We start from the raw sequence: 27,427 nt of genomic DNA on the forward strand, positions 1-27,427 counted from the left end.
ATGACAGCATGCGTAAGATTTACTCAATTTTTACAACGACGTGCTTTTGAAAATACTTAAATATTTCAGATCACTTGCGTCTTTTCAATACTTTTCATTTCATCGCTGATTCTTGCGGGTGAGACGCAAGCGAACTTCTACGGTCTTAAGGATACTAATCAGACTGTGAATCTTCGCAATAGGACGAACACTTCACTGAAGAAACCATTAATTCATCCAGACTCTCAAGAGTTTGAAATTTTAGATCCGAATTTTCTCGTCAATCGCAGTTACGAAATTCGAAAGAGTCGCTCTAAAAAAAAACGGCAAGCTGCTCACGGGACAAAAACGTCGCATCAAAAACATCACAGATCTTCGAACAAACAAAATAAATTAAAATCTAATTTACATCATGGTGACAATAGTGACGTGAAGATATACGAAACTTTTGAAGAAATACACGAGCACATCAATGAGCCGGATGAAAACGATACACAGTTCGAACTTTCTAATCGTTCTGAGCATGAACATGATCATGAACAGGAACATAAGCATGAGCACGACAAATCTACGGGTAAAATAGAGAGCGCTGAGGAAGAAAAGGAGAATAAGCACGTTAAAATCAAAGTGAAGCATCATCATCACCACCATCATCATAATCATATAAAGGAGGTTGTAAAATCTGTGCCGAAACCGTATCCCGTTGAAAAGATAGTACACATTCCGATTGAGAAAATTGTTGAAAAAATTGTGCATGTTCCAAAATTTGTGAACGTTACGGTGGAGAAAATTATACATGTGCCTGTGGAAAAGATCGTTGAGAAAATAATTCGAGTTCCGAAACCAGTTCACATACCCAAACCATATATGATTGAAAAAATTATGGAAAAAATTATACATGTACCCAAACCATATCCTGTTCTTAAAACTGTTCCATATCCGGTAGAAATTAAAGTACCGGTACCATATGAAAAAAAAATTCCAGTTCCTTATACAGTGGAGGTTGAACGAAAAGTGCCAGTTTACATTAGCTCACAAGAGCCCTATAAGTACGAGCATACCTATTCCAGCCCCTACACAGAGAAACACATGCCAAAATTCGCTTCTGAAACTGAAGAAACATCTCATTTTCCAACTTATTATTCGGAAAAATATAATTTCAATAAGCCAAATCCAATCAGACAAAGTTATATTGAACCTACCGAAAATTACAGTTTTAATAAACCAATCCCATTTAAACACACCGAAATACCTAGGACGACGGAATACCAAACAAACGTTGAGCCAGCAGAGAACTACAATGTATATAAACCAAATCCATTTAAGCAAACAGAAATACCTAGGAAATTGGAATTCCAAACTATTACTCAGCCATCTGAAAATTATCACTTTAATAAACCAATCCCATTTAAGCCAACTGTGTTACCCAGGAAAACGGAATATCAACCAACAGAAAATTACAATTTTAATAAACCGATACCATTTAAACAAACCGAATTACCGAGAAAAGTGGAATTTCAACAAGTAGAAAATTACAATCTCAATCAACCAATCCCACTTAAACAGACTGAGATACCTAGAAAAACAGAATATCAAACTAATAATGAACAAACAGATCAATTTACGAATATCGAAAAACCAAAGGTAAATTCACCACTTGAGCCCTCTGCGGCAGATAGCACATTTATTCCTGTTAAGCTTTTAGATCCAAAATCTCAATTTATTGTCGTAACTAATAACGATACGACATTTGATTTCAACCCACCAATATATGGTAATAGGTTTAATGAATTACCGATTTCATTTCCAGTCGAATTCATTCAAATGCAACCGATGCCTTTTCATGGTCCACTTACATTAGAATCATCAATTCCGAAATCGTAATTTAATAGTACTTGAAGGAATGCAATGTTATTAACATCATATTATAACATAATTATAATATTATATAAAATTATTTTATTGTATATTTTTAATTACAATTTATATGTGTAGTAGATAGATGTACTAAACTAGCCAAAACAGAGCCAAATCTGCACATTATTTGGTTCGTCAAAGAGTATTGTTGCTGCCCCCCATATAACCTATACATCGTCGATACATCTATCATCGAAAACCGAATTGAAAAATTAAATCATAAATATACCATTGTTGTTTCTTACTTGTTTATCAAATTGACCGTGTTGTCAGTTTTTGCCACATGCCCCAACATCTTAATATTCTGTATACTTTTTTTAATTCTTAAAATTCATAATAAATAAAAGTGTTTTGTTCTAAATACATATAAAACACAAATTAAAAATAATAATTAAAAATATATATTTTTTGGCTCTTATATCGTTTCTCTGTCAGTTAGTTTGTTTCTTAAGCGAACTAAAATCATTTCAAGTCTGTCAAACCTAGGTGGATTTTGAAACTTCTTCCGACCTGTCCTAACGATAAATGGTCGTACTCGGAAATATTAAACCAGGTAAGCCACAATATAAAGGTATGCACATAGATCGATACAGAATCTATATCTATAATGGATATAGTACTTGAAGTCTGCTGAAACTTGAATATTATCTCTTGCCAATCGACGACCATCGTCAATGGTGAAACGAATTAATTTTGCACCTTATAAGCAAGAAAGAATGTCTATACATTATATGAGATTCGCACCAACACTGGTGCTTTGGTTGAGATGATGATTTCAGTTAAGCTTTAGCACTGTCTGATAAGATGTCAAGCGTTGGAGAAGTCCAGAACCAATAAAAATTGCCCAACCGCTGGAAAGAAAACTAAAGATTTTAATAACGAAATCAAGTACTGCAAGAAGAGAAGCCAATGTCCCTGAATAATAGGCAATAAAGGTCTTGAGACATTGCATAAGACACCAAAAAAATAGCATTACCATTAGGGAAATATAAAACACATATACATGAAAATTCGGTTCTCTAAAGTATCCTTTAAGCGCCAGTGTTTGATTTCTTATCCTATTAAATTCTAGCTGTTCGATTTTGTGAAGGAATTAAGGAGTCAATCATTTCCGGAATAGCGCAATAGCTTAAGAGTGATAGAAAGGATCTTTCTAGGGAGCAATCAAGAAAATGTTAAGGTATTTGCTGATGAGTTCGAAAAGCGCTATCTCCACTCTCCCTCTCTCAGGAATTGTGCGGCTGCTCTTCCAGAGTCAGTTCATATTTTCCTTCTCTCTGGGAAAGTCCAGTTTGAATAAGTCAACGATTTTTGGAGGTGCATCTGCCGCACAGGTTTACTATAATCTCCAAACCCAATATTTACCTTAAAATGAGCAAACTAAAACTTCAAGGTTTTTTAACTGACCGCTGCTTTCACTTTATTATTCTCTAATCTGTCAGGAAATTCTGTTGCATTTTGAAAATTATATATTATCTAATAAATGTAACTTGTTTCGATTCGTACTGTGAAGATCTTTAGAAAAATATACGCTTGAAAGAGATTTCATACAACAAAAGTTTGAGAAGTATAAGTACAAGTAAAAGTACACTATGATATCCCATTATAATTACAATGCTAAAGGTTTTCGTTTTATTATTATTATTTTAATTTTTTTTTTTAAATTATTTTATGTCAACAAAAAATATACAAAAGTAAAAAAATTGATTAAATTAAATAAAAATAAAATTTAAAATTATATATAAATTAAAAAATAATAATAACAACTTATAAAATATCTAATGTATCAATTTACACAGATTAAAAGTTGCATTATTTTGCCGTATTGTTCCATGTTCCATTTTCGATGTTTCATTTTGTATGCATACTACAGCAGCGAACCAGTGAGAACGACCTGCATCGAATCGTTCATCATTGATTCAGAATAATGAACCAGTGATATGAACGATTACCAACACTCTCACAGAAAAAAAGTAAATAATAGAGTAAAACAAATTGAATAATATAATAAAGCAGTCCTTGAAGACGCACAAAAATTACAAACACAAATTATTCGAAATATTCAAAGTGAAGGTCAAAGTTAAAAATGTCTACAGAAGAGTTGCAAGCTGATTTGGATAAACTAAAAATAACACAAAAAGATGAACAAATCAAAGTGTGCACCAGAAATCCATTTTACAGCCCAAACATGACTTTGTGTTCCGAGACAACAGTGGCACCAATTCAAAGTACAAAACAATTAATTCACTGCAAGATGCGTCGAATACGACGAAGGTCAGAGAGCAACGTGGATGACTTCGAAAGCCACAAACAATTGGATTCTGCAATTTGTGCAGATCATTTCGACATTGTGAATCCTCTGCGTTGCCAGTCCGGAGTGCATAAGCTCCATTTGAAACGGACCAATTTCGCCACATCGAAAAGAAATCTTCTGCGTGAACCAATTTTACGGCTCACCCACGACAATCATCTGCACACGAAATGTGTTTTTGGTAGCCGTGGGATGCGTCGAATGTTCCCATTGAATTTCGATGAGAGGAGTCGCTCCACTTTTCATAAGCCCCGATCAAATAGCATTAAATCTAGTATAGGTGGAAATTGTAGCTTTCGGGATCTGATAAGCGAATGCAATATCCTGCTGGATGAATCGAAATCGAAGAAAGCTATTTTGGATAGCACCTGGCAAATGTCAAAAAACTTTCAGACATGCCAAAAAAGTGAAATCGCATCGTCAGCAGCCAGCAGCAGTTGCGAATACATTGAGGATCAGGATCACGGACCTAATTTTCGGCAGCGACCCATCATTAGCACAGGCTCGAGACTCTCATGCTCCCAGGAGGCAAGCAATAATCCACCAAATTCAAGGAATGGCGACGATGTCACCATTGTCGAGTTAGCCAGCTACTTCGACACAATGGTGCACATTCCTAAAAAGATGTCCTCGATGGCGGAAATGATGTATATTTAATTACTGGCACTGCCAAAATTACATTTAATTTACTTAGTATATATTTGTGTATACATAATTCAATTTCACTGTTTTCTTGTACATACATCTATATGTATATAAACAAAGAAATATTTATATGAGTGTCATTAGATTAAATCTAAATCTTTATGAGCTGTACATACCGATATTGTTAATGATAAGACTAACTGCGGTATCAAATTAAAATTGTGTAATAATATTGAATTCGATTGTTGTAGTTTTACATGGTCCCCAAATTTTGAAACTGTTTTCACATATCTTGCAAATTAAAGGTTCCTAAACAAAGCTCATCGTTAGTCCCAAGGGAATACAATTTCATACAATGGACTTTTCAACAAATAATGGTTCGAGTTTTCATTAGCTAATTTTATTAAAATTTCTAATTTGCATCGCCTGCTATACCTGGAAAATCGCTTTAAAAAACATTTATGTGATTTGATTAGTTAATATTGAATACTTGATAGGATATTATAGCATAGTACATAAAAAGAAATCCCCGCCTTCTGCCAAATTCTTATTAGTATTCGGTTCATTGGTAAGTTTTAGTTACGACTCGGACCACCACCACGAAGATTGTGACGATAGCGTATACCTTCGGTTAGTAGTGTTAATAATTAATAGTGTTACTAACCTCGCAAATCCTCGGACTCAGACAGGTTAAGATTCAACCAGAATAAGTCGCTGAACTTGAGGTTCAAAATGAGCTCGAAAGTGAGAGTGATGACGTAAATTTTTTAGGGGAAGATAGATCCGTTCAATAAAAAACCGAGTGAATACAACACAACACCTGGTTTATGCCGTGAAATAACAAACAAGATCCAGATATCGCAGAACAACAGGCTCAACTGAGCAAGACAGGACAAAGTGTTTGATGTTGGAGAGAAAGTTCTCGTAAAATCCAACAGGAGACTAGGTAAAAAGTTTACTACAGTGTGTCTAAGGAAAAGAGTCAAGACGATTTGAGGACAACGGCACTCATAGAGGGGGTGGTCCACAAGGATAACCTCCGATAAAGGTGTTGGTTCCCTGGCAAGCACTTATTTTTTATAAAAACCATTATTACATTAGTGCTAAAATGTTTAATTCCTCCAAATATAAAATGCACTGTGTAGCACTTAGTTGATGCGAAGAATAGGCAGTTAGTTATAGACACGAGAATCCAGACCCAAATAAATCAGCTGACCGACGCAGTAATCCGTTTGTTAAAAGTTGCAAAAAATAATCTTGTTGACACGTCTCACTTATGTGAGACCTTTTTGGCAAGAAACCACACTTTAAAAATTAAATATTGTGAGCCCCAACCTTCTTGACCATGCCGGTCTAGAATCCATATTCACTAACCAATTCACAGGCATTACAGTCACTAGGTATGTCTAATATTAAGATTTTGCAATCTATAAATATAATATATTTCATTATTGAGTATCCTCATTAAGTTAAGTCTCTATGTAAGGCACACAATTCCCGAAGGCACACAATTCCCGATGGCACACAATGGCTAAACACTGCATCTCCCAGACAACATCGTGGCAGAGTGCAAGCACGAAATATTAGCCATAACTAATTGCACGAGTTCTGCAAACAAGCTTAGAAAGGCACTTGCGCTCAAGGGCTATACTCTTGAGGCGTAGCGCATTGTGAAACGTAGCCGAGCCATCTGGACCCCGTAACTTTGGTGGACGACGGTATATCATCATAGTCAACGATCAGCCGGCAAGAATCAGTTTGGACGATGACGACGAAACTATGAAGATCGGAACAAACCTCATCCCGTTCGATCGCAATGCGCTGGTAATCGGCTTATGATTCGCAACAGATTTCAAAGCCCATTCCCTGGGCTTGCATCATAGAGAGCCTGAATTTTATACGAGGCATAAAGAATGACATTTCCAGCGACACCAGGATTCAGGCGGCGTTTCGCATCGGACTAGGCTTGTGCGCTCTGTTTGGCGGTTCGGTGTTCCTCGCGCAAGTCATCCAGAAGCGACGTGATGACCGCCAGATCAGGGACCTGGTGGGAAGCCTCAACGCGATCAGGGACGAGCGCACTTTAGAAAGGGAGTAGTTAACCATAAACTTTCCGCATCCGCCTTGGCTGGGTTTCGCTGATGCAGCACACTCGCGAGCAGCGTATGAGTACGCGGTCAACGGCACTTGATCCATATTCCCAAATACGCTGATGTGACATTTGTCAGCGGTCAGCGTATGTTGCACTTACGAGGTTTTTTGATATTAATTTTTTACTAAGCTATAATCGTACTAATGAAAAGACGAGATGCTTTTCGAATAATAAAGTATTTGGAAACTCACTTGTGATCGATTCAATCGAAGCAATATTAAATAAAAAGTATTAGTGTTATCTAAAATTACATATTTTGCCATGCTTCTATAATAATTAACTTCGGAATACTGTACTATATAGCTTCCATAGGAACAGTCGAAGGTGAGCTTTTGGGTACGTCTGAAATATTCACTAGAAGCAAGATATAAAAAGTTTTTGAAATAGGAATATACTATATACAGTGTCTCACAGTTCAACTGGAACAGCGCCTAGCAAAATATCCGGGGTTTATGGCACCCAGGTGTCCATAACGTTCATGTTCCAAATAATATGTGACCATAAATTAAGGTACTTTTTTACATAACCCGACCTAGCGAGTGGGGAAACTCCAGTTTATGGGGGTCATATAATCATTTAGGTAGTTAATATATGTACCTACCATTGGTTTTTGGAATTTTTGAAAAATATTGAATAATTTGTTTATGGCAGGCAATTAACTTTTTTGTTACGTATAACACATAATAATTTAGAAGTGAACAGGTGAATTCTGGACCGTAACATTATATAATCTTCAGCCTGCCCAAGCTTAGTCGTTTTAGTCTACTTCTGAGAAACACCCTTCGCAACCTACTTTTTAATATAATGCTATAATGCTATACAACTTTCAATGACTACTCAGTTGCCTTTCAAAATCAAAACTAAATGGTAACATTGTCAACTGACTTAAGGCAAAACAAAATATTCAGCTAATCAAAGCCAACCGATGATGCTTTTGGAGTCCTTTGTGCGTCCGCTGGGTCAACTGTTGCTGGGCATCTGTCTTCAGTTGCACACCAAGGTCGGGTTGTGGATGTAGGTTGCCCAGAATCGGAATCAGAATTGACTGTTTGGGGAATGACGATGCCGCATTGGATGAGTTCTTGCCGGATATAAACGAATCGAATTTGTTATTGTTGCAGCGTGCCAGTTCAGCCACACATCATACTAACTATACCATTAGAAGTGATCGCAGCGATGATGTCCCTCCTGACCTAAAACTTGCTACCGACCAAGATTTTTATGATTTCTCAACGGACGAAGATGATGCCCAAGCTGCGTTCTAGTTTTTATTCTCGACAACGAGAATTCAATCTACTTTATATGTACCAAAAACACTTAAGAACCACAAAACTCGCAACAAAATGTAACGAAAATGGGAAATATTCATTATCTGTTACCCTAGCAATTTGTCAATTTTTATTTTATATTTTAACTATAACCTTTCATAAGCATAATCTAGGACTCCGTAAATGGGAAATCTATTGATAATTCCTAACTTATTAAGGAACACTGGGGCTTCGTTCCTCCATAAAGTTTCTCGATTATCTCCAGGCTAAGATCTTAATGTAAGGTAGACCAATGGATATATAATGGATAGTCGCAGATTATCGAAATTAATTTATTTGGAGTCATATGAATTCTTACTTGCTTTCGGCTATACCCCAGACTGGGGTCTCGTATCCTGAATCGAGATTTAAAACTCGGCTTACACGTGACAAATTTAAATCACAGCTTCTAGCTGTTCCACGTTAGTATCATGTAGGATCCCAAAGAATCCCTTTCACAATTAGCCAATCAGAGACTAGGGCACAATGACGCGGGAAGTCGTTGCTTACTTACAAAATAAGAACCAAATTTAGCAATTGGTTTTCTTTGAAATTTTGCACATATATTAAGCTATTGATTCCTACAATTTCATAAGAATCTAACGGATTCTTTAAAGAAATTCCATATTGGTCATGCTTAGATTCTTAAGGTTAATAATGCTTGTAATTTGATAATAAAAGATTATTTTTTATTCACTGTAACTCAGGTATATCCGCTCAGTTTGCGCAAGTACATTTGTGGATGATGGCATAAGCTTATAAGCTAATTCTTTATAAATATAATTGTATATATATGTAAACAATATATGTGTTGTAAAAAAGCAATATGATTGTATGAAAGTATACATATAGTAACTTATTTTGTACTTTTAGTTTAGGAACTGGTTTCTTGTTTAAGTATACCAATTTCCTTAAGCATCTGATCAATATCATTCGGACTGGCATTTTCCTCCAGCTGTTTGTCCCATTGCATTAACTGTAAAACCAGAGCATATGTTGAAAACCTAGTTTGTTAAAACATAAATGTATATTAACCAACTCGCTCCAGTTCAGCACGCAGGGCAATAACTGCCTTTTCCCGATCCGCAACTAGCTCCTCCAGATACTGATACCTTAGCTTTTTCCGAGCGCGGCATTCCCGTGCACTTTGTCTGCTACGTTCTATAGAACACATATATTTATGGAAATAAATATATAATGAGAATTTTAAAGTTATTTCAATTATTACATTTATTTAATTAATGCTTACCGAGTTTCGCTTTTACATCCACCTTTTCTGAGGATGTCTTTCTGCCAGGTTTTCGACCCCTTCGTCCACATTCTTTGCGTTCCTTAAAATAATAATAAATTTATTATTATTATGAAATTCGCTGACAACAAATTCATTTTGCTAGTAACTTAGTTAATAAATACTTCACATGCATATTTGTAAATACAAAATACATATTCCTATCGATGTACATATCTAAATAGAAACGACGCAATAAGCGTCTCACTTAGTATTTTGTACGTTTATACAGCTACATACTGTCGATTGATTTTCTTCTGCTATAGCCATTTGAATACTATCGCAATCCATCGCAATTAGTTTGAATGTTTTAGAATGGTTTAATAATCTTTCACAAGTTTCGTTTTGTTATTGAATATGCAGAAGTGTATATATTCGCATATCGCATCAAACTTTTTGTCTTTGTTTAATGGCAATCGATAGAAAAAAATATCGATAGGACTAGTTTTAAAAATCAAGAGGAGCAGTATGAATTAAGAACATTCCACTGAATAAATACTTCTGCTGACTACGCTGCTGAGCGATAAAGAAATGATCCTGAAACCATTATTTGTCTAACATTATATTGCATATGTCATTTATTAAAGATAAAATGAAATTGTAGAAACAGATCAACAACTTTATTCAATGTATAACATATTAAAATTAACATATTTCATTAAATTTGACTACTGTCGAGTCTTTAATATTATTAGATATCAACAATTCAATAACAAATATTGTTAAATAAATTCAATCAACTTCGAACTCAGCGTTGTTATCTTGACTGTCATGGCTTGAAAATAAGTTCAGTGCTGCCACTTAATCTGTATCACAAGAAGAAAATGTTATGTTTTTGACTATTTTAAAATACAAAAAGTGGCTTATCAGATTTATAACACTCTACCAAATTAAACCATTTTTTAATGACTTTCTCGGAACACATTTTTAACAAAGACCGCGTAAATAAACAGCTGTTTCTGCCCAACCAAGTCTGGCAATACTGATATAAAAACATATGACATATATAACAACTTCAAGTCCAAATAGACGGTTCACATAAAAATTTAGAGTGCATTGAGAACTAAATTAAAATGGACGCATCGGAAGAAAAATCTCCAGAAGCAATTGCCGCAGAGCTAAGGCGTGAAAATCGACGAAAAAAAATATTACAAACTGCTAAATCCCGATTAGAAAAATTGAACGGCAGCGTTAAAACCTTCGACGAAAATCATATTGGTAAGCATGATTAATTAAATTACATACATATCAATATATCAATTAGTATCAGCTCGGATACATATAATCCCCGACTGGCGCTTAAATACATATGCGTATAGCCTTTCCGAAATACCCATATATTCATAATTAATAACTGAAAGTGCGAAGTTATGTAGGACTAACCAGAATAGGAGACTGGCTTGATGCTCCAAACTCTCAATATACATACATGTATGCCTTGGAGAACTTTTGAGTAGTGAATCTTTCAATGCTTCTTCCCATAAGGGATCGAAGTCGAAATTTAAATTTCCCGTCTATTTTAAAGTAAACAATTATATGCTGGAATAAGGAAAAGTCCACACCGAGGTTCTTAGTCTATCAGATATCGCATTTAATTAACTTATACATTAGAAATCTGTTGCATTATTGTATATTCTTTATAGTTTACATTTTTAATATAATATATAAACTAATTCACCTAATTTGAACACAATATCTCGCCGTTATTTATATTTATAGATTCTGGCACGAAGGAAGATATGACCTACTCCGATCCAGAAGTGGAGCCAAACATTCCTGCCGGCCTATTCCCTCAAGACGATGGCTTTAATCGTACTTTCTTTGCAGCAGCGAATTTGAGTACCCCCACTATCGCCGATAACCAAAATATATTTGTAAAGAGCCGAGTTCACATTTTCATAGCATCAGTTGTGGGATATATTTTATCGCATTTTGTCACCAATTCTCTCTTTGTCCCAGTCGGCTTGTGCATGATGTACGAACTATTTTCGTTGAGGGGCCAGCCATACCCAACTAATTCAATTCTTTCACTAATATTGCCAATTGCCCTTCTCTTCACAGGCACTTTTTTGGGGAGTAAAGTGAAACAGATAAACTGTCTTCTTTATATTTCGCAATCTCTCATCGTTAATCTGGCAATTAATATTTTCTGCATATGCTTGAGCAGTCTTTTATTTGAGTATATAAGTGTGAATCATTTTGTTAATATAAAATAATACAAAATTAAATTTGTTAATAAGAACGGTGAATAAAACTGACCCTACTTAAATTAAATAAACAATTTAAAAATTTTCTTTCATGGCTATATTTCTCGTTTGTGGATATATAAAATACACCGCCCAGGACATCAATTCATTATTAATTGAATTGCAGTAGGATCGACATGTAAAAAAAAAAATCGCATCTCTCCAGTGCAGCTTAAGTTGGCACCCACGGTCATCACAAAGCTCAATCTCTGCATAAGAAGTCACATCAAGTGGAATTGAATCGAAAACATAATCATCTCCCACATTCACACCTTATTCGAAGCATGCTCTTAAGAAATTGTGTCAAAGATAGCCGTTTTGCCCTGGTCAATTAGGTCAGGTGTAAATAGAAGAGCTACGAGGATTATATGTTGAAATAACCGCCTTCTCTGAAATCTGCATCAAAAATAAAAAATTTGCCTTTTAAGTAATATGCTTGATTTTTATTATGCAATTTCCATGCCCTGAAAATTGTAGAAGATTTAACTATTATTTTCCATAGAGCGCAGCTTGCAATCTGGCGACGATACAAATACCTTTTTTCCTAATAATTTGTTCCTTCTAATAATAACTGGTGTGAATAACATTCGTTTTTCATTAATTATTATAATTTAATTATTGCTGAATTTTCACTTACATACTCCGAAAATACTAGTGGTCTAGTGAATTGACTAGCTACCATTCACCAGTCCAAGGCAATAGCTATTACATTGGGAATAGTTGCTCCCGGCAGTTCTGCACATAATTACATATGTATTAACTTGACTTGACTCACTTCTTTTTCCCGATTTAGTTTTACAACATGATTTTGTAAGCCTGTGAGAATTATCCAATGTAATGAATGACTATGTGTTTTAAATTGTTAGTTATTAGGTTTCTGAACACATACATATGTATCTGTTTCTATAATATCTGTCCAATTATTGTAAAATTTAAATAAATAATGCCAAAACATATACAATAGTAATAGGTAAACCCTTGTAAATTTAGAAACCAACTACAGCAAATACGTAAATACAAATTACGATTCTGACATTTTATTAGATTTATGTATTCTAGGTTTTCAATAAACTTAGTCCGTACTGTGTTTTTTTAATATATATGTATCTTAATTATTTGTAATAGTTGGCTAATTTAGTTCTTAAATTTGAATGTTTATCGTTTTAAAATCAAAATTTTCGTTTGATGCAAATTTTTGTAAGTTAAATAAATAGTACATGATTCGTTTGCTTGTTTTTTTTTGTTGTTGTTGTGTGGTGATTGTTTGTTTTTTCCCCAAAAGCCGATGTCCTAGCAAATATAAATACATATGTTTTAAAAGATCAAATTCCCTTATTGATTAGAAACCAAATGTTAATATTTGTGTTTAATATATGTAAGTATGTACATATTAGCAATGATTGCTTATGGTAAACTGGATCGAATCAGTATCAGCGCAGACATTTTAATATATTCTTGTTTGTTTGCATTAGCAGCTTCAAAATTGAGGTTGGTTGATTTAATAAATCCGAGGATAAATCGCCGGGGACCGGGACCGATAGCGTCCGCCTTGTCCACCGCTGTTTCGACCATAGTTGGAGCCGCTACCACCGCCGTAGCGACTGCTCTCCCGCGCTCCACTGTAGACGTCGCGTCGATTGAATCCGTTGCTGCCACCATCCCTGGAAGTGCCGCCATAGCCAGCGCTGGAGCGACCTGAACTGTAGCCGCGATCCAAATGGCGACTGCTGGAACTGGTCGAGCCGCGCTGTTGTCTGTAGCCACCGCCGCTGCTGCTGCTGCTGCTGTTTGTTATACTGTGTCTGCCCACATCGCCGCGACGTCCTCTGTCGCCGGGTCCACCTCGCCGGCCCTGACGCGGACGCCCCTTGGAGATTTCAACGCGCAATTGCGAGCCCAACAATTCGGAGCCGTTTAAAATGTCACACGCCTTTTCGGCATCGTCACGATGCTCGAACTCGACAAAGGCAAAACCGGGTGGATTGAATGCAATCCAAACTGAATTCAGTTTGCCATACTTTGTAAACTCGCCTTCCAGATCGTCTTTTTTAACCTTATCAGTCAAGTTACCCACATACACTCTAGTCCCCCGCTGATCGGTCATGTCTTCTTACAAACAAATATATCTGCCTTACTACAGATATTAATTAATCAATATTTTTGCACCACACTACAGCTCGATTTTTTGTATGTACATCAAAAGTTCTCAGCCAGGGTGACCAGATTTTATTTTGCGGATTTTGTTGCTTCTAAACTAGTTCAAAGTGAGCTCAAAAAGTTGATTCAAATTTTTTTCCATTCCAAATGTCTGATAAGTTAGTCTCGATTTGGAATAATGGAATCAACACTTGAAACTGACTGTTCTCTTCTCAATAATAGGAGGCATTCCAGTATTTTTAAAGATTGACTCACAAGTCTGTAAAAATGGAAGAACAAATCTTATGGCTTGTAGAAATAATAATTTAATCGCAGAAATACTTATTATTATTGCGACATTCATAGGTCTCCAGTATTTACAAGAATGGTTGCTGCTAATTTCGCTCACACTTACGATCCACTGTCGCATCAAATTTTGTATGCAACTACTCTATAATCGTGGAAAAAAAATTGTCGAAACCAACGATTCTTCCTTTGATAGTTGCTTTGTGAAATTGAATTTAGTTTGCGCTTATTTCTGTATTAAATGTATAGAAACAATACAAATGATGTCATAATAGAAAATATTTTAAATCATCGGCCAGCGACTGACCTATGAGCAAAGTTGTGCCAGCTGACCACATGGCGTATTGATAATGCTTTACAGTTATTATAATCGAGTTCCCAACAATTCCAATTAATTAAAGTACAAAATTACTACCAAAATGGGATTTGATATGAATTTTTATTAAGATAACATTTTAAGCTTCTTCCAATCAATTAAATCCACTAGCTACCAGCAACCGGAATTGAAAATGATTCGTGTGCATTTACTCTTCGACATTCATTGATCCAAATTTTAAATGTATTATAAGTCATAAATTAAATTATCAAAGGATGTAGCAATAATAATATTAATAATTTACTTTAGTTTAAAATTGGATTGAATGAATTAATGCTACATAATTCATTCTGATTCAGGCATTTTTATCTTGGATTCAAAGATTAGCATTTTTCCAGCGTCACCAGGGGATGTTCCTAAATTGTCTTGTTCCACACAGTTATTTTTATGATATTTTAGGTTCATCTCTATAAATTTGACATGCAAAAAAATGTAGCAGGCGACATTATCACTGGGTAAGCGCAAACCAACTAATATGAAGCATGATTTAGTTCACACATTTCGTAAGAAGTTAAAACAAGCCCGGTGTGTGCTTTAGGAGATGATTTGTTATTTATTATTTTAATCGAGAAATAACCAAATGGTGAAATACATTTCCTCAAGTGCTTCGGACAAATTATAATTCAGTGTCCGTGATTCCGTGTAAATTGTTACTAAATGCAAAGATTGAAATCCAAGGCGGAATCCGTATCAACTGCATTTCATATTCACTTATCTGCCACTGCCTCTGATCTCTGATCATCTCATCAAATTGATATCTATTTTACTTATGCCTCTGATCTCTGATCACCACATCAATTTCATCAAATTCACATCTATTTCTTGCCCGTTTCGACAATTAGATCTTGCAAAACAGTAAAAGGTTCTAAAACATATACAACAACATCTACTTCCTACTAAAAATGCTTCACTTATTGTTTATTTATTACGCAACAATTACGGTAGTCAACTAACAGCTGTGACTCATTCTGATGTAGCCTGATTGAAGAGCATTTCAAGTCACTTAGAAAATTCCCGCGTTCCCATCTGCGATGAACAAATAGGAGCGGAGTTTGTATATTTATTTAGCAAAGACAATATCAACAATACTTAATTCCTCTTTAAATTCAATTTTTAATATTTTTGTATAGGTAAGAATAATTGTATGGTAACTAACAGGTGTGACAACTGGTATATATATTGCCTGCTTCAAGTGCTTTTCAAATATTCCAAAAAATACCATTCGTTCTTAAATGTGCCGCTGTGTATGGGATGTGCCTATAATTCAGATAATTATTAGTTTGTAGCTATTAATCGATATGTGTTGAGTTTATATGCTTGGATAAGTTGTTTTCATGAACGGTGCGTTGGAATTGTGGTGATGGCGTGCACATAGTCCGAGATCGTGTACTCCGTCAAACATAATTGTTGAAAATTATCGATATTTTTTTTATGAGAAGCAAGTGTCACCCTGTGTATATCATGTTAGACATTACTATTGGCAGATAACTAGAATATATATAAAGTGCACGGGCTATTGTTTAGGTTTTTTTATTTTATTTTATGAGCGTAAGCTAATAATGTTAAATAACGTTATTTGTGATTAACTAGTGATATATGTATGTATGTATGAGCGATACTGAAATAACTTTGAAGACATTTCAAAATCCAATAATAATCGTAATGGAAACAGCCTAAAACACAAAACTGAATAAAATCTGTGTTAAAGCTTGCGATGGCGATATAGTGGCGTTGGAGTGTGTTACATGTATGTACATACATCAATTCACTTTCATACCTATGTATGTATATACATTACATATGTATGTATTTGTATGTATATAATATAAGTGTTCATATGCGCGTATGGAAGAGTTGGACAAAAGGCAAATTTTCGCCAACATATTAAGCATTTAGTGTATGCGTGAACATATTTGCCAATGCACAAACCCGTCTCAACGCTCGAAAATTCGGTTTTCGCCTTATCTACTTGAGTTTTGCTTAGCATTTTGATTATTATTGAGAGGCCTGCCGATATACTCGCACACATACATACATACATATACATAATTTATGTATGTATGTGTGCAGGTATTTATGCTACATGTACAACTCGATCTTACTTATGAGCATACATTCATACATACCTACATACATATTTATGCACGTATGTTTGTGTGTAAAGTGTAATTCGTTTATTTTACCATTCAAATAATAAATACCAAATGTTTCATTAATATTTTCGTACACCTAAAAATCGACATAAGTAATAGTTTCTAAAATTATTAACGTATTTGTTGTAATTTGAAATAAGTTTGTTATAATTTCTGTAGATTGGTTTTATATTTAGTAAAAGTTGTTAATTAAAGTACGAACTTAATTTTCCACTTGGTCAAAAACGTCAAATGCCGTCTATATAAATCAAAACGTTCTAACTTGCTGACCAACTGACGGATGGCCAAAATTGGCAACGTTAAAATTTGGAATGAAGCTTTCGATTTCGACGGTTTTGGAACATTTAACGGTCAAATGGATGCAAACTGTTAAATGAAAATTTATGATTTTTCACTTTATCTTTTTCAAGATTTTGAAAAAACAATTTTAAGTTTAATCATTTTTCTAAAATGAAAAAGAGCTATAGAATAAATTTAATGGAAATTTCAAGTAAAACATTATCATACTAAACATAATTTTGAATAGCATTTTCTCTTAGCTAATTTTTTAGATTTTCAAGATTAGCATTTGCATTTACTTATTGTATGTAACAAGCAGTTGGAAACATATCTGATTTTATAAAGTACACCTGTATATTCTAGATAAGCATCAACAGGTCGGCCTAGTCAGTCTCACTGACCGTCCGTCTGTTTCTAATTGAACCCATTCAATTCAGTTCTCAATGTTTTTCAACTTCCAGTTTAGCCCCAATTCAAATTATTAATTTAAGCAGAAAGATATAATAATTTAGAATTGGTAGCGAAAAGATAATACTATTTAATTTATAAGTTTCGAATATATATTGAAGTCAGTTTTTAATTAATATTAATGTTTAAAACATACCTTACTTTTTAAATTCTCATTGTATATCACTGTAAACCTTTACACTTCTTACAATCTTTTTCTTTTTGCAGTTGTTGAAGGATTGGACCAAAAATGGTTTATTCAAGAACGCTTGTTTTAAAAATAATGATGTGAAGGGACATATAAATTATGAAACAGAAATCAAAACAAGTAGTTATAATAACATAACAAATATAATTTATAAAAGACAACCTACAACATATTTGGAGACTAATATGGCAAACACAATATCCATTATGTCCAATGCCATACGAAATGTAGTGAGCAAGAAACGCATACGTTACAAGGAAAAAGGATTTAATTTGGATCTATCCTGTAAGCATTAGTTTTATCAATACTATACTATACTGTACTTGATGTATATTTACATATGGGAGACAAAATTTTAATATAATCCCAGATAAATTTATTATGTTTTATTTTTGCAGTTTGTAAATATATTTTAATATTGATCGTTCTCACGAGACTAGCTTGCTCCGAGATTACAGGGCATGATACAATTTAAGACGGGAGATTCCTCAGACATCCTATCTTGTTAACATAATCTTGTCCGGCAAAACGTTCGAATACCTAGCAATCAGAGTGTCAGGTCTACCACATTTCAAATGGTTGCAACATAGATGGGATCTTTGCTCACGATCGTTTTGTTCCATAATCTCTGTGTGGTGTGCATTGACATGGAAATTTATGACCAACCAGCCGTTCCACTCATGCAGCAATACATCTCGCTTCAAATGCTGTTTGCGATCTCGTCGTCGGTTGCTCCACGAAGTGTGGTTCGATCTCCAAAAAGTGTTCCTGATTCCAGTGAATCCTTGACTTGCATTTTCTCACCCAGAACGATTGCCAGTCGCTAGTGGAAACTGTTTGCTTGCTTGCATTGTGACAAATGGATTCTTATGCTTTACTTTGTTCGCACTTGGTAAAATCTTACTTATTCTTCTTTTGATCTCTACCATCTTAACTGTTCTCTCTCGCTGTGGGTGCTTCACTTTTTAACTTTGCACCACAGTCTGTAAGTAGGATTGAGATCTGACTCCCGAGCTCCCATTAATTTTGTGCACGTTTTGGCAGCATTTCTTGTGTGCTTTTTGATCCTTATGCTTTTAAAAGATCCATGAGATCCTGACCTATCCTTGTCCAAATCATATCATTAGCTCCTATGCGAATAATGATTTTGTCCTCAATCTTTGTTTAACTTTATTGGTGCCATACATATACACCATAAAGACTATTATTTAATTCTTTAAATCTTGACCTATCCACTTAAAGTGCTCTTGTGGCAATTTGATTTTAATGGCCACAAGATATTTTAGAGTTCTGTGAAATTAAAGAAAAAAAAAATAACTACACCAAAAGCCTCAAATTCGAATATCGAAAATTATTTGGGAAAGAATTCAGTTGGGAAGTGATTCTTAAACTACTATTTTGAGCTCAAACTTATCTTTCGTTTATGTTCATAAAAATGACTTATTTTATTTGTTTTTTAATTACAGACATTTGCCCAAATATTATTGCGATGGGATACCCTGCGCCGGACAAGCTAGAAGGCATATACAGAAATCGCTTAGATGACGTATATAAATTTCTGGAGGAAAATCACAGAGGTCGTTACAAAATCTATAATCTATGCCTAGAGCGCAGTTACGACACTAATAAATTTCATGGGGTTAGATATAAAAATCATTTATTGACGTTATCAAAGAAATTCATTAACATATGTATTTATAGAGAGTTGCTATTTACCCGTTTGAAGATCATAACCCTCCCACCATTCAGTTGATGCAACGTTTTTGTCATGATGTTGGGACTTGGCTCAATGCAGATCCATTAAATGTTGTAGCCGTGCATTGCAAAGCTGGAAAAGGAAGAACCGGTAAGCAGCACACTACACATCATTTTTGTATTTTACATACAATGTATATTTTGATGTAGCTTCTGTTGTTTAATATTGTATATTGTTTCTTTCATGAAAATAGTCGAATGAACTTCATAGTCACTGACAAGTTTAGTTTAATTTTTCAACAAATTAAAAAAAAAAAAAATCGTGTTTGTCTGTCTGCATAAGTAAATTCATCTTACATTGCATCTTCATTTGTCTTGTAATGTGTGACATTGAAGCAGTCATCCGATCCCAGTATGTTATTATTACTTAGGCATATCCGCTTCGATTTAGTCATGTCAAATAAAGCTATTTTAATGAAACTCCCAGTGCTGCAGATTATTGGAATCGGCCGGATTGAACAACTATGTCATGTAGAGATGACAGATCTTGCACAAAAAATGTGTTTAACAAGATTTATATTTACTACTTATTACTTACTCCTAACGTGTGTTTCAATGCTTTACGAATATCAATATTGGTTAACTTATTTATATTTATAAATATGTATATAAATAAACTTTTGCTTGCGGCTGACAACTGTTCTTGATTGCCAATATTTTGTTTACATCGAATATAACACCTCCTATTTTTTACAGGTACCATGATATGTGCATATTTAGTTCATAGTAGATTGATGAGAACAGCAGACGAAGCCTTGGCTTATTATGATGAGAAACGTACGATAGATAAAAAAGGAGTTACAATTCCATCTCAACGTAGATATGTTCAGTATTATTCAAATTTAATCCCAGATGTACAGTATAAAGTTATCAGTCTTTACGTAAGTATGACATACATTCATTATTTATATAAATGCATATTAAACATGTTTTTGTTTTTCATTTTAATAAGGTCTGTGAAATTCGTTTTACTGAGACAAACATCTTGCATAATCTTGGTACAGTGCAATGTTCGATTTCTGACATGCAGGACTCTGCAACAGAGAAAGTGAAGCCGCATGTATGTATTATTAAATTTATGTTATTTTAATAGGAATATACATTTTTGTCAGAAAATGTGAAATGCATTCATCGACACAAATTTGTCTTTTCCCCATAGAGAGAAAAAAAATTAAGGGACACACAATAGAGTTTTATTTTTATTATCAATAAATAATAGCATAAATTTAAATTTATTTCTTGCATTATCTAGCGACTGAAAACGTGGACGATTGATTTCCAAAAATCTTGTATATTGGATATAAGTACTTCGCCATTAGCAGTAGCTGGTGATATTAAAGTCGAACTCACCCAAAAATCATCAAGGAAGATGATTTGCCAATTCTGGCTTAATACATCCTTTGTGCAAAAAAATTCGGGTATGTATTCTTTCTGTTTTTAACATTTTTCTGTATATAACTCCTAATTTGTATTTAATCAGCTTGCGATACCGATGGACCTACAGTAAAATATATGTATACTTTAAATAAATCCGAAATTGATGGTGCACATAAAGACAAAGATCACAAATCGTTTTCGGAGGACTTTAAGGTTAGTATTTAAACATCAATAATACACATAAATGTTATATATTATTTTGAGAGAGGGCTACAGTGAAACAATGTTGCTATTTTTTTTGGACTTCCTTTTTTTACTCTCTGTTGTAGATCTCTGTTGTATTTGAAGAAGAAAAACGTTCCGAATGTGTAAGCGCTGAACCCACTGTAAAAAATAATTGGAGCAGTAAACGAAGCTCGGATAATTTTCCTGGTGATAATGATAAGAATCTAAACTGTGAGGGTTCTGATTCAAACTCTCCGTCCTCAAGTCGTTTTTTCGAAAGTCCATTTCATAACAGTGATGAAAGAGGTGGAACTAAATCTCACCAAATAGAGCATAACAGAAATATTGTAAGTCAACAGAAAGATCGATAAAATATTACGAGATACATATTTATTTCTTCGATTTCTTTTTAGACTAAAAATCAATTTAAAAAATCCACTATCTCAAAATTACCTGCGTTGGCATCGAAACGCAAACAGTCTTCATCAAAATCCCCATTAGGCGTTAATAATACCTCGTCAAGCAAGGACATCAAAAAGCTGCTTATTTTCAATCAACCGTCCGTAACACAAATCGATTCAAGCAAGTGGCATAACGATTCAAATACAGTGCATGAAAATAGCCCCGAGGGTCGGCGTATATTTGATTGTTGTACTATTCCTAAAACTACTGTCGAATCAGAAAGAATCTTCGGACAGAAGTCATACAATTCTTGTAAACGATCATCTCCAGATTTGTTCCATGGTGGTGAAGAAGGCGACGAAGATTGGGAATCCGGTGAGTCTATTGTTCACCTACTAGCACCAAAAGTATAATAATTACTTTCTAGTATACCTTAAACAATTTTAAAATATTTGTAAGCACACAACCCAAAAGAGAAAAAACAAAAAAAAAACGAATAAGTTAATTGTCGTAAAACGAAAATAATTATAATTTAACTTTTTAGGTTCCACAAAAATAAAAATGGAGATACATAAATTATATGTTGATCAGAAACAAAATATTCTTTCAATGATACCGACTTCATAACAGGGAGAAGAAATTTGATTGCAATGTTTATGATTTGATTTGCAGAACAAGAAAGGTCTGCTAACATGAGATACGTTAACACTTTATGGTTACAATGGTCTTAAAATATTTTCCTGTTTTTTTTTGGACTGTATGCTGCATTTAAACCATTTTGTCTACTTATGTCACAATAAAGTTTAGGTATAAATCATACTGGTTATTCACTTTGAAAGCAATCTTCTTACTCAAAATTTAAAACATTATTTGTTATTTGATTGTTGGAAATAATCAGCAACAAAACTGCAGCAACGAGTCTCAGTTTGATTGAAGCTTGGCGACTGAACTTAAGCACGTTCACTTAACCAAATCAAAAATAAAATAATAAAGTCGAAACATGTGCTTTGGTATTTTTAAAATTCTATGAATATCGGTCCTCCAAAAGGTAAAGAGTGGGATCTATAATTTCCCATGAGTTCATTTTATCATCTAAATCTTTTTCAAATCATGGCAATATTTTCACTATAAGGCTCGTCATCAATTAGCTGATCTTTGGAAGCCGTCCACACAGATAACAGTTCTTGAAAAATATTTTTTGATTGCTTGTAAAAGGCTTATGTAAGTTATATCTTTATTGTCCTAAATGAAATCAATTTGTTATCAGAATATTTAGAACTTTAAACTTGGAACTTTGAATATTTTGAATTTTTTTGTACCACGTTCATCGCAGCCCCAAAAAATCACTGAAGCTATGTTTAAGTACAAGTGTGTTAAGTCTTTTTAGAGCACATATGCTTCTATGCAAACTTTGAAGTCTCAGAGCTATCTTCATGAAACATTTGCCTGAAATCTGAATATATTCGAATGCATAAGTAATGTCTGTGGTTTTTAAGAAATCAAGATTAAACTCACTACGTTTTATAGCCCCAATAAGAATAATCTATCGAAATGTAATCCTTGAATACAAAATTGATTTGGTTCGGAATATATATTTTATAAGCTTATCAGTTGCGCGTTTTATAATGTTCCTCACAATTCAGAAAAAAATTGTGAGTTTCTGACTAATAAATCATTTATCTTCATTCATTGCAACAATTAGTCGGTTTTTCTTTAAATTGAAATTTAAAGTTAAATTTTAAAGCTCTCCCAAGTCTGCTAAGAAAATGTTTTTGCCATCTAAATGCATTCGGTAAGAGAGACTGCCAACATTTGACAATTGCTTAGTTACATAAAGTTTCTTTACCTTTTGTATAACTTTACTATGCGATAATTATAATTTGCTTTTAATATAGAGAAGACAAGCATTTAAAAGGTTTCCAAGCATATCTGTGCTAAGGTTAACTTAACAGGCATATCGATTACTGCATCGACCAATCTGATATTTCATAATAAAAAAAATTGCATTTGAAGAATTTTCACTGGTAGATCTTGAGATCGGGCGAAGGATATTTATTTAAAAAATAAACGTTAACTAATTTATAGTATTAAGTTCACCAAAATTATTGTAAATCATTTCATTAAACAAATATTTGTATGCTTCTTCTTCATACGATAATGTATATTACCATTTCAGTTCACATGCCATTAAGCATGGGGATTGAATTAAACAAATTCTGTGAATTGTGAAAATCAACCATTGTTCTTTTGGGAATTGATAAGATATTCGAAAAGTTTTGTGAATGTGAAAATCGGAGAATGTGTGTAAAAATCATATTTTAAACGAGATAGATTAGACGATTATGTAAAGTTTGTTGTATCGAATAATTTTTAAATGTTAAAATATGCGAAGACATCTAAATTAAAATGAACTACGTATATGTATAAAATAGTATACATATTAAACGGCGGTTATCTACACTTATTATAAGCAGCATTCAATTTGTAATATTTATATGTATGTAAACTGTAAATTTGTAATACATATGCATGTAGAAAAGTTCAACAGGAAAGCATTTTGATTTCTGTATTCTCGATATACATTACAGTTTCAACTAACATCGATTTAATACACAGCAAAGAGTACAAAGCATGACCATTTTGTAGAAAAATCTGTTGACAATAAATATGTTTAATAATCACAAAAGCAACACACACATTGGGTTCAAAATTACAAGAACAGATTTTAGCTTGAATGACCCTTTCAATGTGTGTGCATTATTATACACATATGAAAATAATAAGCTGAATGATGGGTAATCAATGCACGCTTAGACTGCAGGACATAAGTTTTTCTTTTATTGGAACAGAAACTCGCCTTTGTAGATAAGCTTTATTATCAGAACTCATTGCTTATGTAAAAGGAAAAGAGGACTAACCGAGCTATTTGTTAAGTAAGTTAGTTCAATTGTTACATTTTTACATTTATTATTAACTAGTAACAACTCAGTAAGACTCTTTTTTTTATGAGTAGTAGTGACAGTGTTAGATTTTTTAAAGACTATGGAAAGTCTCAAAGCTCATAGAATTTTATTTTTATTTGCGGAAGAAAAGTGAAACGAGAACTTCCAAGATTTTTCAACGGGTACGGAAATTGAAATGATTTGCGAAGCGCATAATAATGCGGACGATGCCTTTGCTTTATGTCTACGACAACTACATATTTAATTTCATTTGGTTTTCCCAAAGTCTGGCCTATGCGTAATGTAACTTTTACTTACCTCATTTCAAAGAAAAAGTCAACAGCGGCTTAGATTCCAACTCAAATAGTTTAATATTCTATTCAATAATCTTACCGATGAGTACTGCTGTTCACCGCTAAAGTTGTATTTAAGAGCTAGATACGAATGTGTGACAAACACATTAAGTACTACAAATTTGTGCAATTCATATCTCTTTGTAATAAGAAATTCAGAAATGAGTGAAAGCCGTAGTCGTAACCGAACTTTTACTACCGACAATTTTTAAGCTTCAGCATTTAATTTTATTCCAATACGAAGCCGTGCGTGTACCAGGGCCTCGATTATACTGTAAACCATCGTCTCCCATCTCATCTACATAACAAATTATTGCATCCCGTCCACTTTTAATAAATGAATTAAGGTAATGCAGACCACCCAACAATATAACAGAGCTTAGTTTGGGTAGCAGCCAAGTATGTGGAATTAGTACCGATATTGTAAGTTTTAATATAATCGCAAGTGCGATATTTAATTAGAGTATGTTGTTTTCTATTAACACACATGTATTTTCAGCGTCTTAATTTTCAAAACTTTGGAGGTAGCTACGCGATATTTATGGAAAAAGCTGGTGTCCTGATGACAAAGATTCTGTGAATTGTTGCCATTGCATCTATGGAAAACATGGTGAGTCTTGTGTGTCATCTGTGCTAACAGATCTATATTCCCTCGCCTCCTTGAACTTTGTCAAAGAACAGCCAAATTATCTGTCTGATGCAAAATGTATAAAATTGACAAGGCCAATTATGCCAACTATTATATACATTCAAGGTTTTTCTAGTATTAACTTTTCTATATTTTTAAAAATCATTCAGAAGGCTACAAAATATTGAGGCTTTGCTAGCTTTCTAAATTTAATTATTAATTTACAAATTTCAAGTTAATAAACAACAATATCGAAATTTTTGACTGGTTGTTTCTATGGGGGCTATCTGAACAGTTAGGAGGTGCAGAACTCCACCTTCGACTTATTTACAAAATGGGAAGTAATAAAAGGTTGCTGTTAGCATAAGATTTTTCAAAATATATTTAAAGACAATAATCTTTTACGAGCTCTTCTTTCAATGGGAGACATATAGAAATATCAAATCATGATATACATTGATAAAACTTATTGGTTAGTTGTTCTCATGTGTAAATTCAAGGAATTGGTTGGAAAATGACGATCTATTATTAATTTAAGGATGCATTTACATCCATCGTAGATTAGCATAATACATATATATACATAATGCCATTTATTTATATTAACATATTTTCGTTTCTAATTTCAGATATATATCACGGGTGATATCAAGATTAACCATGACAAGAAGTGATAACACACCACTCCACACTTTTTGGGTGCCATTCTGTTATTTATTTATTTAAATAAATGTGAAATACGATTCGATTTTAAAGTTTTCATCGTTGAACATAAGTATTGCGAAAAAGAAAATCACTAGGTTGCATACCAATCGCTTTCGATCTGTAGCTCAAAAAAAAGTAATCTGCCCTTGCATATTTTTATACTTTGTTCCAAAAGTAACAAATATATGCAAAATGCTTTGGTATTGCGAAAAGTATATAAAATGGCCTGTGCACAATTATTGTGTGTAAATTGTCTGAGCTTTTGTTGTATGAACGTAAATTCGATTTCGCAGAAAACCCTGAAAACTTTTAATGTATAAAAAAATGTATGCGGCACTAAAAAATTGTATGAACAACAATATTTAATAAAAGAACCAAACTTTCCGAACCCATTTTATAATATACTCAATGCATTGGGATTTTCAATTTCAGGAATTTTTTAAACTGTAATTTTGTATTAACATTTAAGAATGATTCAGTCAGACGTAACAGACTGCGTGACACTCTGATCTAATCCCAAAGTTGGAAAAGGTCTTTCTCAATTGTGTGTTTAGTGACTAAATAAGTGCATTAGTGACTAAAGGTTAAGGATTAAAAGCAGTGCATTTTTTGGGTATATCATTATTGTGATTTTATTTGGCGAAGTGCAAGTGAATGTGGGAGTTTTGTGAATTGGTTTTTCACAACTTTTTATTAAAAGAAGTCAAATCTTCACCCGCATTCCGGTTTTTTGGCACATTTGGGAATTAAGGAGACTCTCTCTCTCTCTCAGTTTAGAGTAGAGTATTGTGGAGATGGTTACATTTTTTTATCTTCATACACAAACAACGAATTTGTCTCAATTTTAAAACCACAATTTTTCAAATAATTGTCTAAGTAATTGATACTTTTATTATTTTATTTCAGGCGAATCAACATATCTTTAATAGAAGTGTATTTTGGACCTATAATACTTGGAGATCTACAGAAATTTAAATTTAAGCTACTAACATTTTTCATTAATGTATCTGAGTTTGTACATATATAGATTTTAAGTAGGTTTATAATTATAAAGTAAATTTTTCTTTGTATGATTACTTTATGACGTTAAGTAAGAATAATAAAATACATAGTAATTTGTTATAAAAAGAAGCAAATAAATATTCGGTTTAACGGACAGTCTGCAGTTGTTTTGCCCCTCAGCTTATTTCCAGCATGATTCGCAGCGGAAAAAAAATACGTATATCCCAGAAGAGTGATCAGCTAAATTTGACCCTTCGATATTAACATACCCTTGCAAAACACAATTCT

The 27,427-nt window shown here is 33.6% G+C and overlaps 7 protein-coding genes across 11 annotated transcripts; 4 read left to right on the plus strand and 3 right to left on the minus strand.

Annotated features, from left to right (window-relative positions):
* LOC116805708 lies at window positions 1-3,016 on the plus strand. Its single transcript, XM_032739442.1, has 3 exons — window positions 1-12; window positions 70-1,281; window positions 2,969-3,016. The coding sequence occupies exons 1-3, from the start codon at window positions 1-3 to the stop codon at window positions 3,014-3,016; spliced, it is 1,272 nt and encodes a 423-aa protein (XP_032595333.1).
* Window positions 3,017-3,840: 824 nt separating this feature from the next.
* LOC6566860 lies at window positions 3,841-5,086 on the plus strand. The gene has a single exon (XM_001993484.2). It carries the CDS (start codon window positions 3,983-3,985, stop codon window positions 4,862-4,864), a length of 882 nt encoding a protein of 293 aa, XP_001993520.2. The 5' UTR covers window positions 3,841-3,982; the 3' UTR covers window positions 4,865-5,086.
* Window positions 5,087-6,790: 1,704 nt separating this feature from the next.
* LOC116805742 lies at window positions 6,791-7,339 on the minus strand. The gene is made up of 2 exons (XM_032739661.2): window positions 7,196-7,339; window positions 6,791-7,098 (listed from the first exon to the last, which is right to left on the minus strand). Coding segments are annotated over exons 1-2 (309 nt in total). The 5' UTR covers window positions 7,197-7,339.
* A 1,639-nt stretch (window positions 7,340-8,978) lies between these two features.
* On the minus strand, window positions 8,979-10,010 carry LOC6567000 (REPTOR-binding partner). 2 transcript variants are annotated; one of them, XM_001993486.2, is made up of 4 exons: window positions 9,840-10,010; window positions 9,561-9,642; window positions 9,351-9,472; window positions 8,979-9,287 (listed from the first exon to the last, which is right to left on the minus strand). In XM_001993486.2, exons 1-4 carry the CDS (start codon window positions 9,888-9,890, stop codon window positions 9,186-9,188), a joined length of 357 nt encoding a protein of 118 aa, XP_001993522.1. In that variant the 5' UTR covers window positions 9,891-10,010; the 3' UTR covers window positions 8,979-9,185. The 2 variants fall into 2 exon arrangements, with proteins under 2 accessions (XP_001993522.1, XP_032595554.1); XM_032739663.1 differs by having other exon boundaries at window positions 9,347-9,472; window positions 9,840-9,926.
* Window positions 10,011-10,491: 481 nt separating this feature from the next.
* LOC6567001 lies at window positions 10,492-11,889 on the plus strand. The gene is made up of 2 exons (XM_001993487.3): window positions 10,492-10,817; window positions 11,319-11,889. The coding sequence occupies exons 1-2, from the start codon at window positions 10,673-10,675 to the stop codon at window positions 11,813-11,815; spliced, it is 642 nt and encodes a 213-aa protein (XP_001993523.1). The 5' UTR covers window positions 10,492-10,672; the 3' UTR covers window positions 11,816-11,889.
* A 384-nt stretch (window positions 11,890-12,273) lies between these two features.
* On the minus strand, window positions 12,274-14,058 carry LOC6567002 (RNA-binding protein Rsf1). The gene has a single exon (XM_032739664.1). It carries the CDS (start codon window positions 13,947-13,949, stop codon window positions 13,344-13,346), a length of 606 nt encoding a protein of 201 aa, XP_032595555.1. The 5' UTR covers window positions 13,950-14,058; the 3' UTR covers window positions 12,274-13,343.
* A 2,052-nt stretch (window positions 14,059-16,110) lies between these two features.
* LOC6567003 (phosphatidylinositol 3,4,5-trisphosphate 3-phosphatase and dual-specificity protein phosphatase PTEN) lies at window positions 16,111-27,290 on the plus strand. Of its 4 annotated transcripts, none has more exons than XM_032739129.1 (11): window positions 16,111-16,410; window positions 17,771-18,035; window positions 19,217-19,389; window positions 19,452-19,596; window positions 20,202-20,386; window positions 20,458-20,565; window positions 20,758-20,923; window positions 20,986-21,095; window positions 21,212-21,454; window positions 21,521-21,884; window positions 27,044-27,290. In XM_032739129.1, exons 2-11 carry the CDS (start codon window positions 17,936-17,938, stop codon window positions 27,061-27,063), a joined length of 1,614 nt encoding a protein of 537 aa, XP_032595020.1. In that variant the 5' UTR covers window positions 16,111-16,410; window positions 17,771-17,935; the 3' UTR covers window positions 27,064-27,290. The 4 variants fall into 4 exon arrangements, with proteins under 4 accessions (XP_032595020.1, XP_032595019.1, XP_032595017.1 ...); XM_032739128.1 differs by lacking the exon at window positions 27,044-27,290 and adding an exon at window positions 22,054-22,337 and having other exon boundaries at window positions 16,204-16,410; XM_032739126.1 differs by lacking the exons at window positions 16,111-16,410; window positions 27,044-27,290 and adding an exon at window positions 26,062-26,281.
* Window positions 27,291-27,427: the final 137 nt, after the last annotated feature.

This window comes from Drosophila grimshawi, unplaced genomic scaffold, assembly GCF_018153295.1.
Source record: "Drosophila grimshawi isolate 15287-2541.00 unplaced genomic scaffold, ASM1815329v1 contig_1377, whole genome shotgun sequence".
Lineage (NCBI taxonomy): Eukaryota > Metazoa > Arthropoda > Insecta > Diptera > Drosophilidae > Drosophila > Drosophila grimshawi.

Excerpts from the sequence above, each read along its gene's own strand:
- LOC6567003 (XM_032739128.1), top strand. The coding sequence starts at position 17,936 with ATGGCAAACACAATATCCATTATGTCCAATGCCATACGAAATGTAGTG. Across the intron at positions 21,096-21,211 it reads CGTTTTCGGAGGACTTTAAG|ATCTCTGTTGTATTTGAAGA; the intron begins GTTAGTATTTAA and ends TCTCTGTTGTAG. Across the intron at positions 21,455-21,520 it reads TAGAGCATAACAGAAATATT|ACTAAAAATCAATTTAAAAA; the intron begins GTAAGTCAACAG and ends ATTTCTTTTTAG.
- LOC6567000 (XM_001993486.2), bottom strand. The coding sequence starts at position 9,890 with ATGGATTGCGATAGTATTCAAATGGCTATAGCAGAAGAAAATCAATCG. Across the intron at positions 9,643-9,839 it reads CAGAAGAAAATCAATCGACA|GAACGCAAAGAATGTGGACG; the intron begins GTATGTAGCTGT and ends TATTATTTTAAG. Across the intron at positions 9,288-9,350 it reads TGCGTGCTGAACTGGAGCGA|TTAATGCAATGGGACAAACA; the intron begins GTTGGTTAATAT and ends CTGGTTTTACAG.
- LOC6566860 (XM_001993484.2), top strand. The coding sequence starts at position 3,983 with ATGTCTACAGAAGAGTTGCAAGCTGATTTGGATAAACTAAAAATAACA.
- LOC116805708 (XM_032739442.1), top strand. Across the intron at positions 1,282-2,968 it reads AGCCAGCAGAGAACTACAAT|CTGTTCGATTTTGTGAAGGA; the intron begins GTATATAAACCA and ends ATTAAATTCTAG.
- LOC6567002 (XM_032739664.1), bottom strand. The coding sequence starts at position 13,949 with ATGACCGATCAGCGGGGGACTAGAGTGTATGTGGGTAACTTGACTGAT.
- LOC6567001 (XM_001993487.3), top strand. The coding sequence starts at position 10,673 with ATGGACGCATCGGAAGAAAAATCTCCAGAAGCAATTGCCGCAGAGCTA. Across the intron at positions 10,818-11,318 it reads CTTCGACGAAAATCATATTG|ATTCTGGCACGAAGGAAGAT; the intron begins GTAAGCATGATT and ends TTATATTTATAG.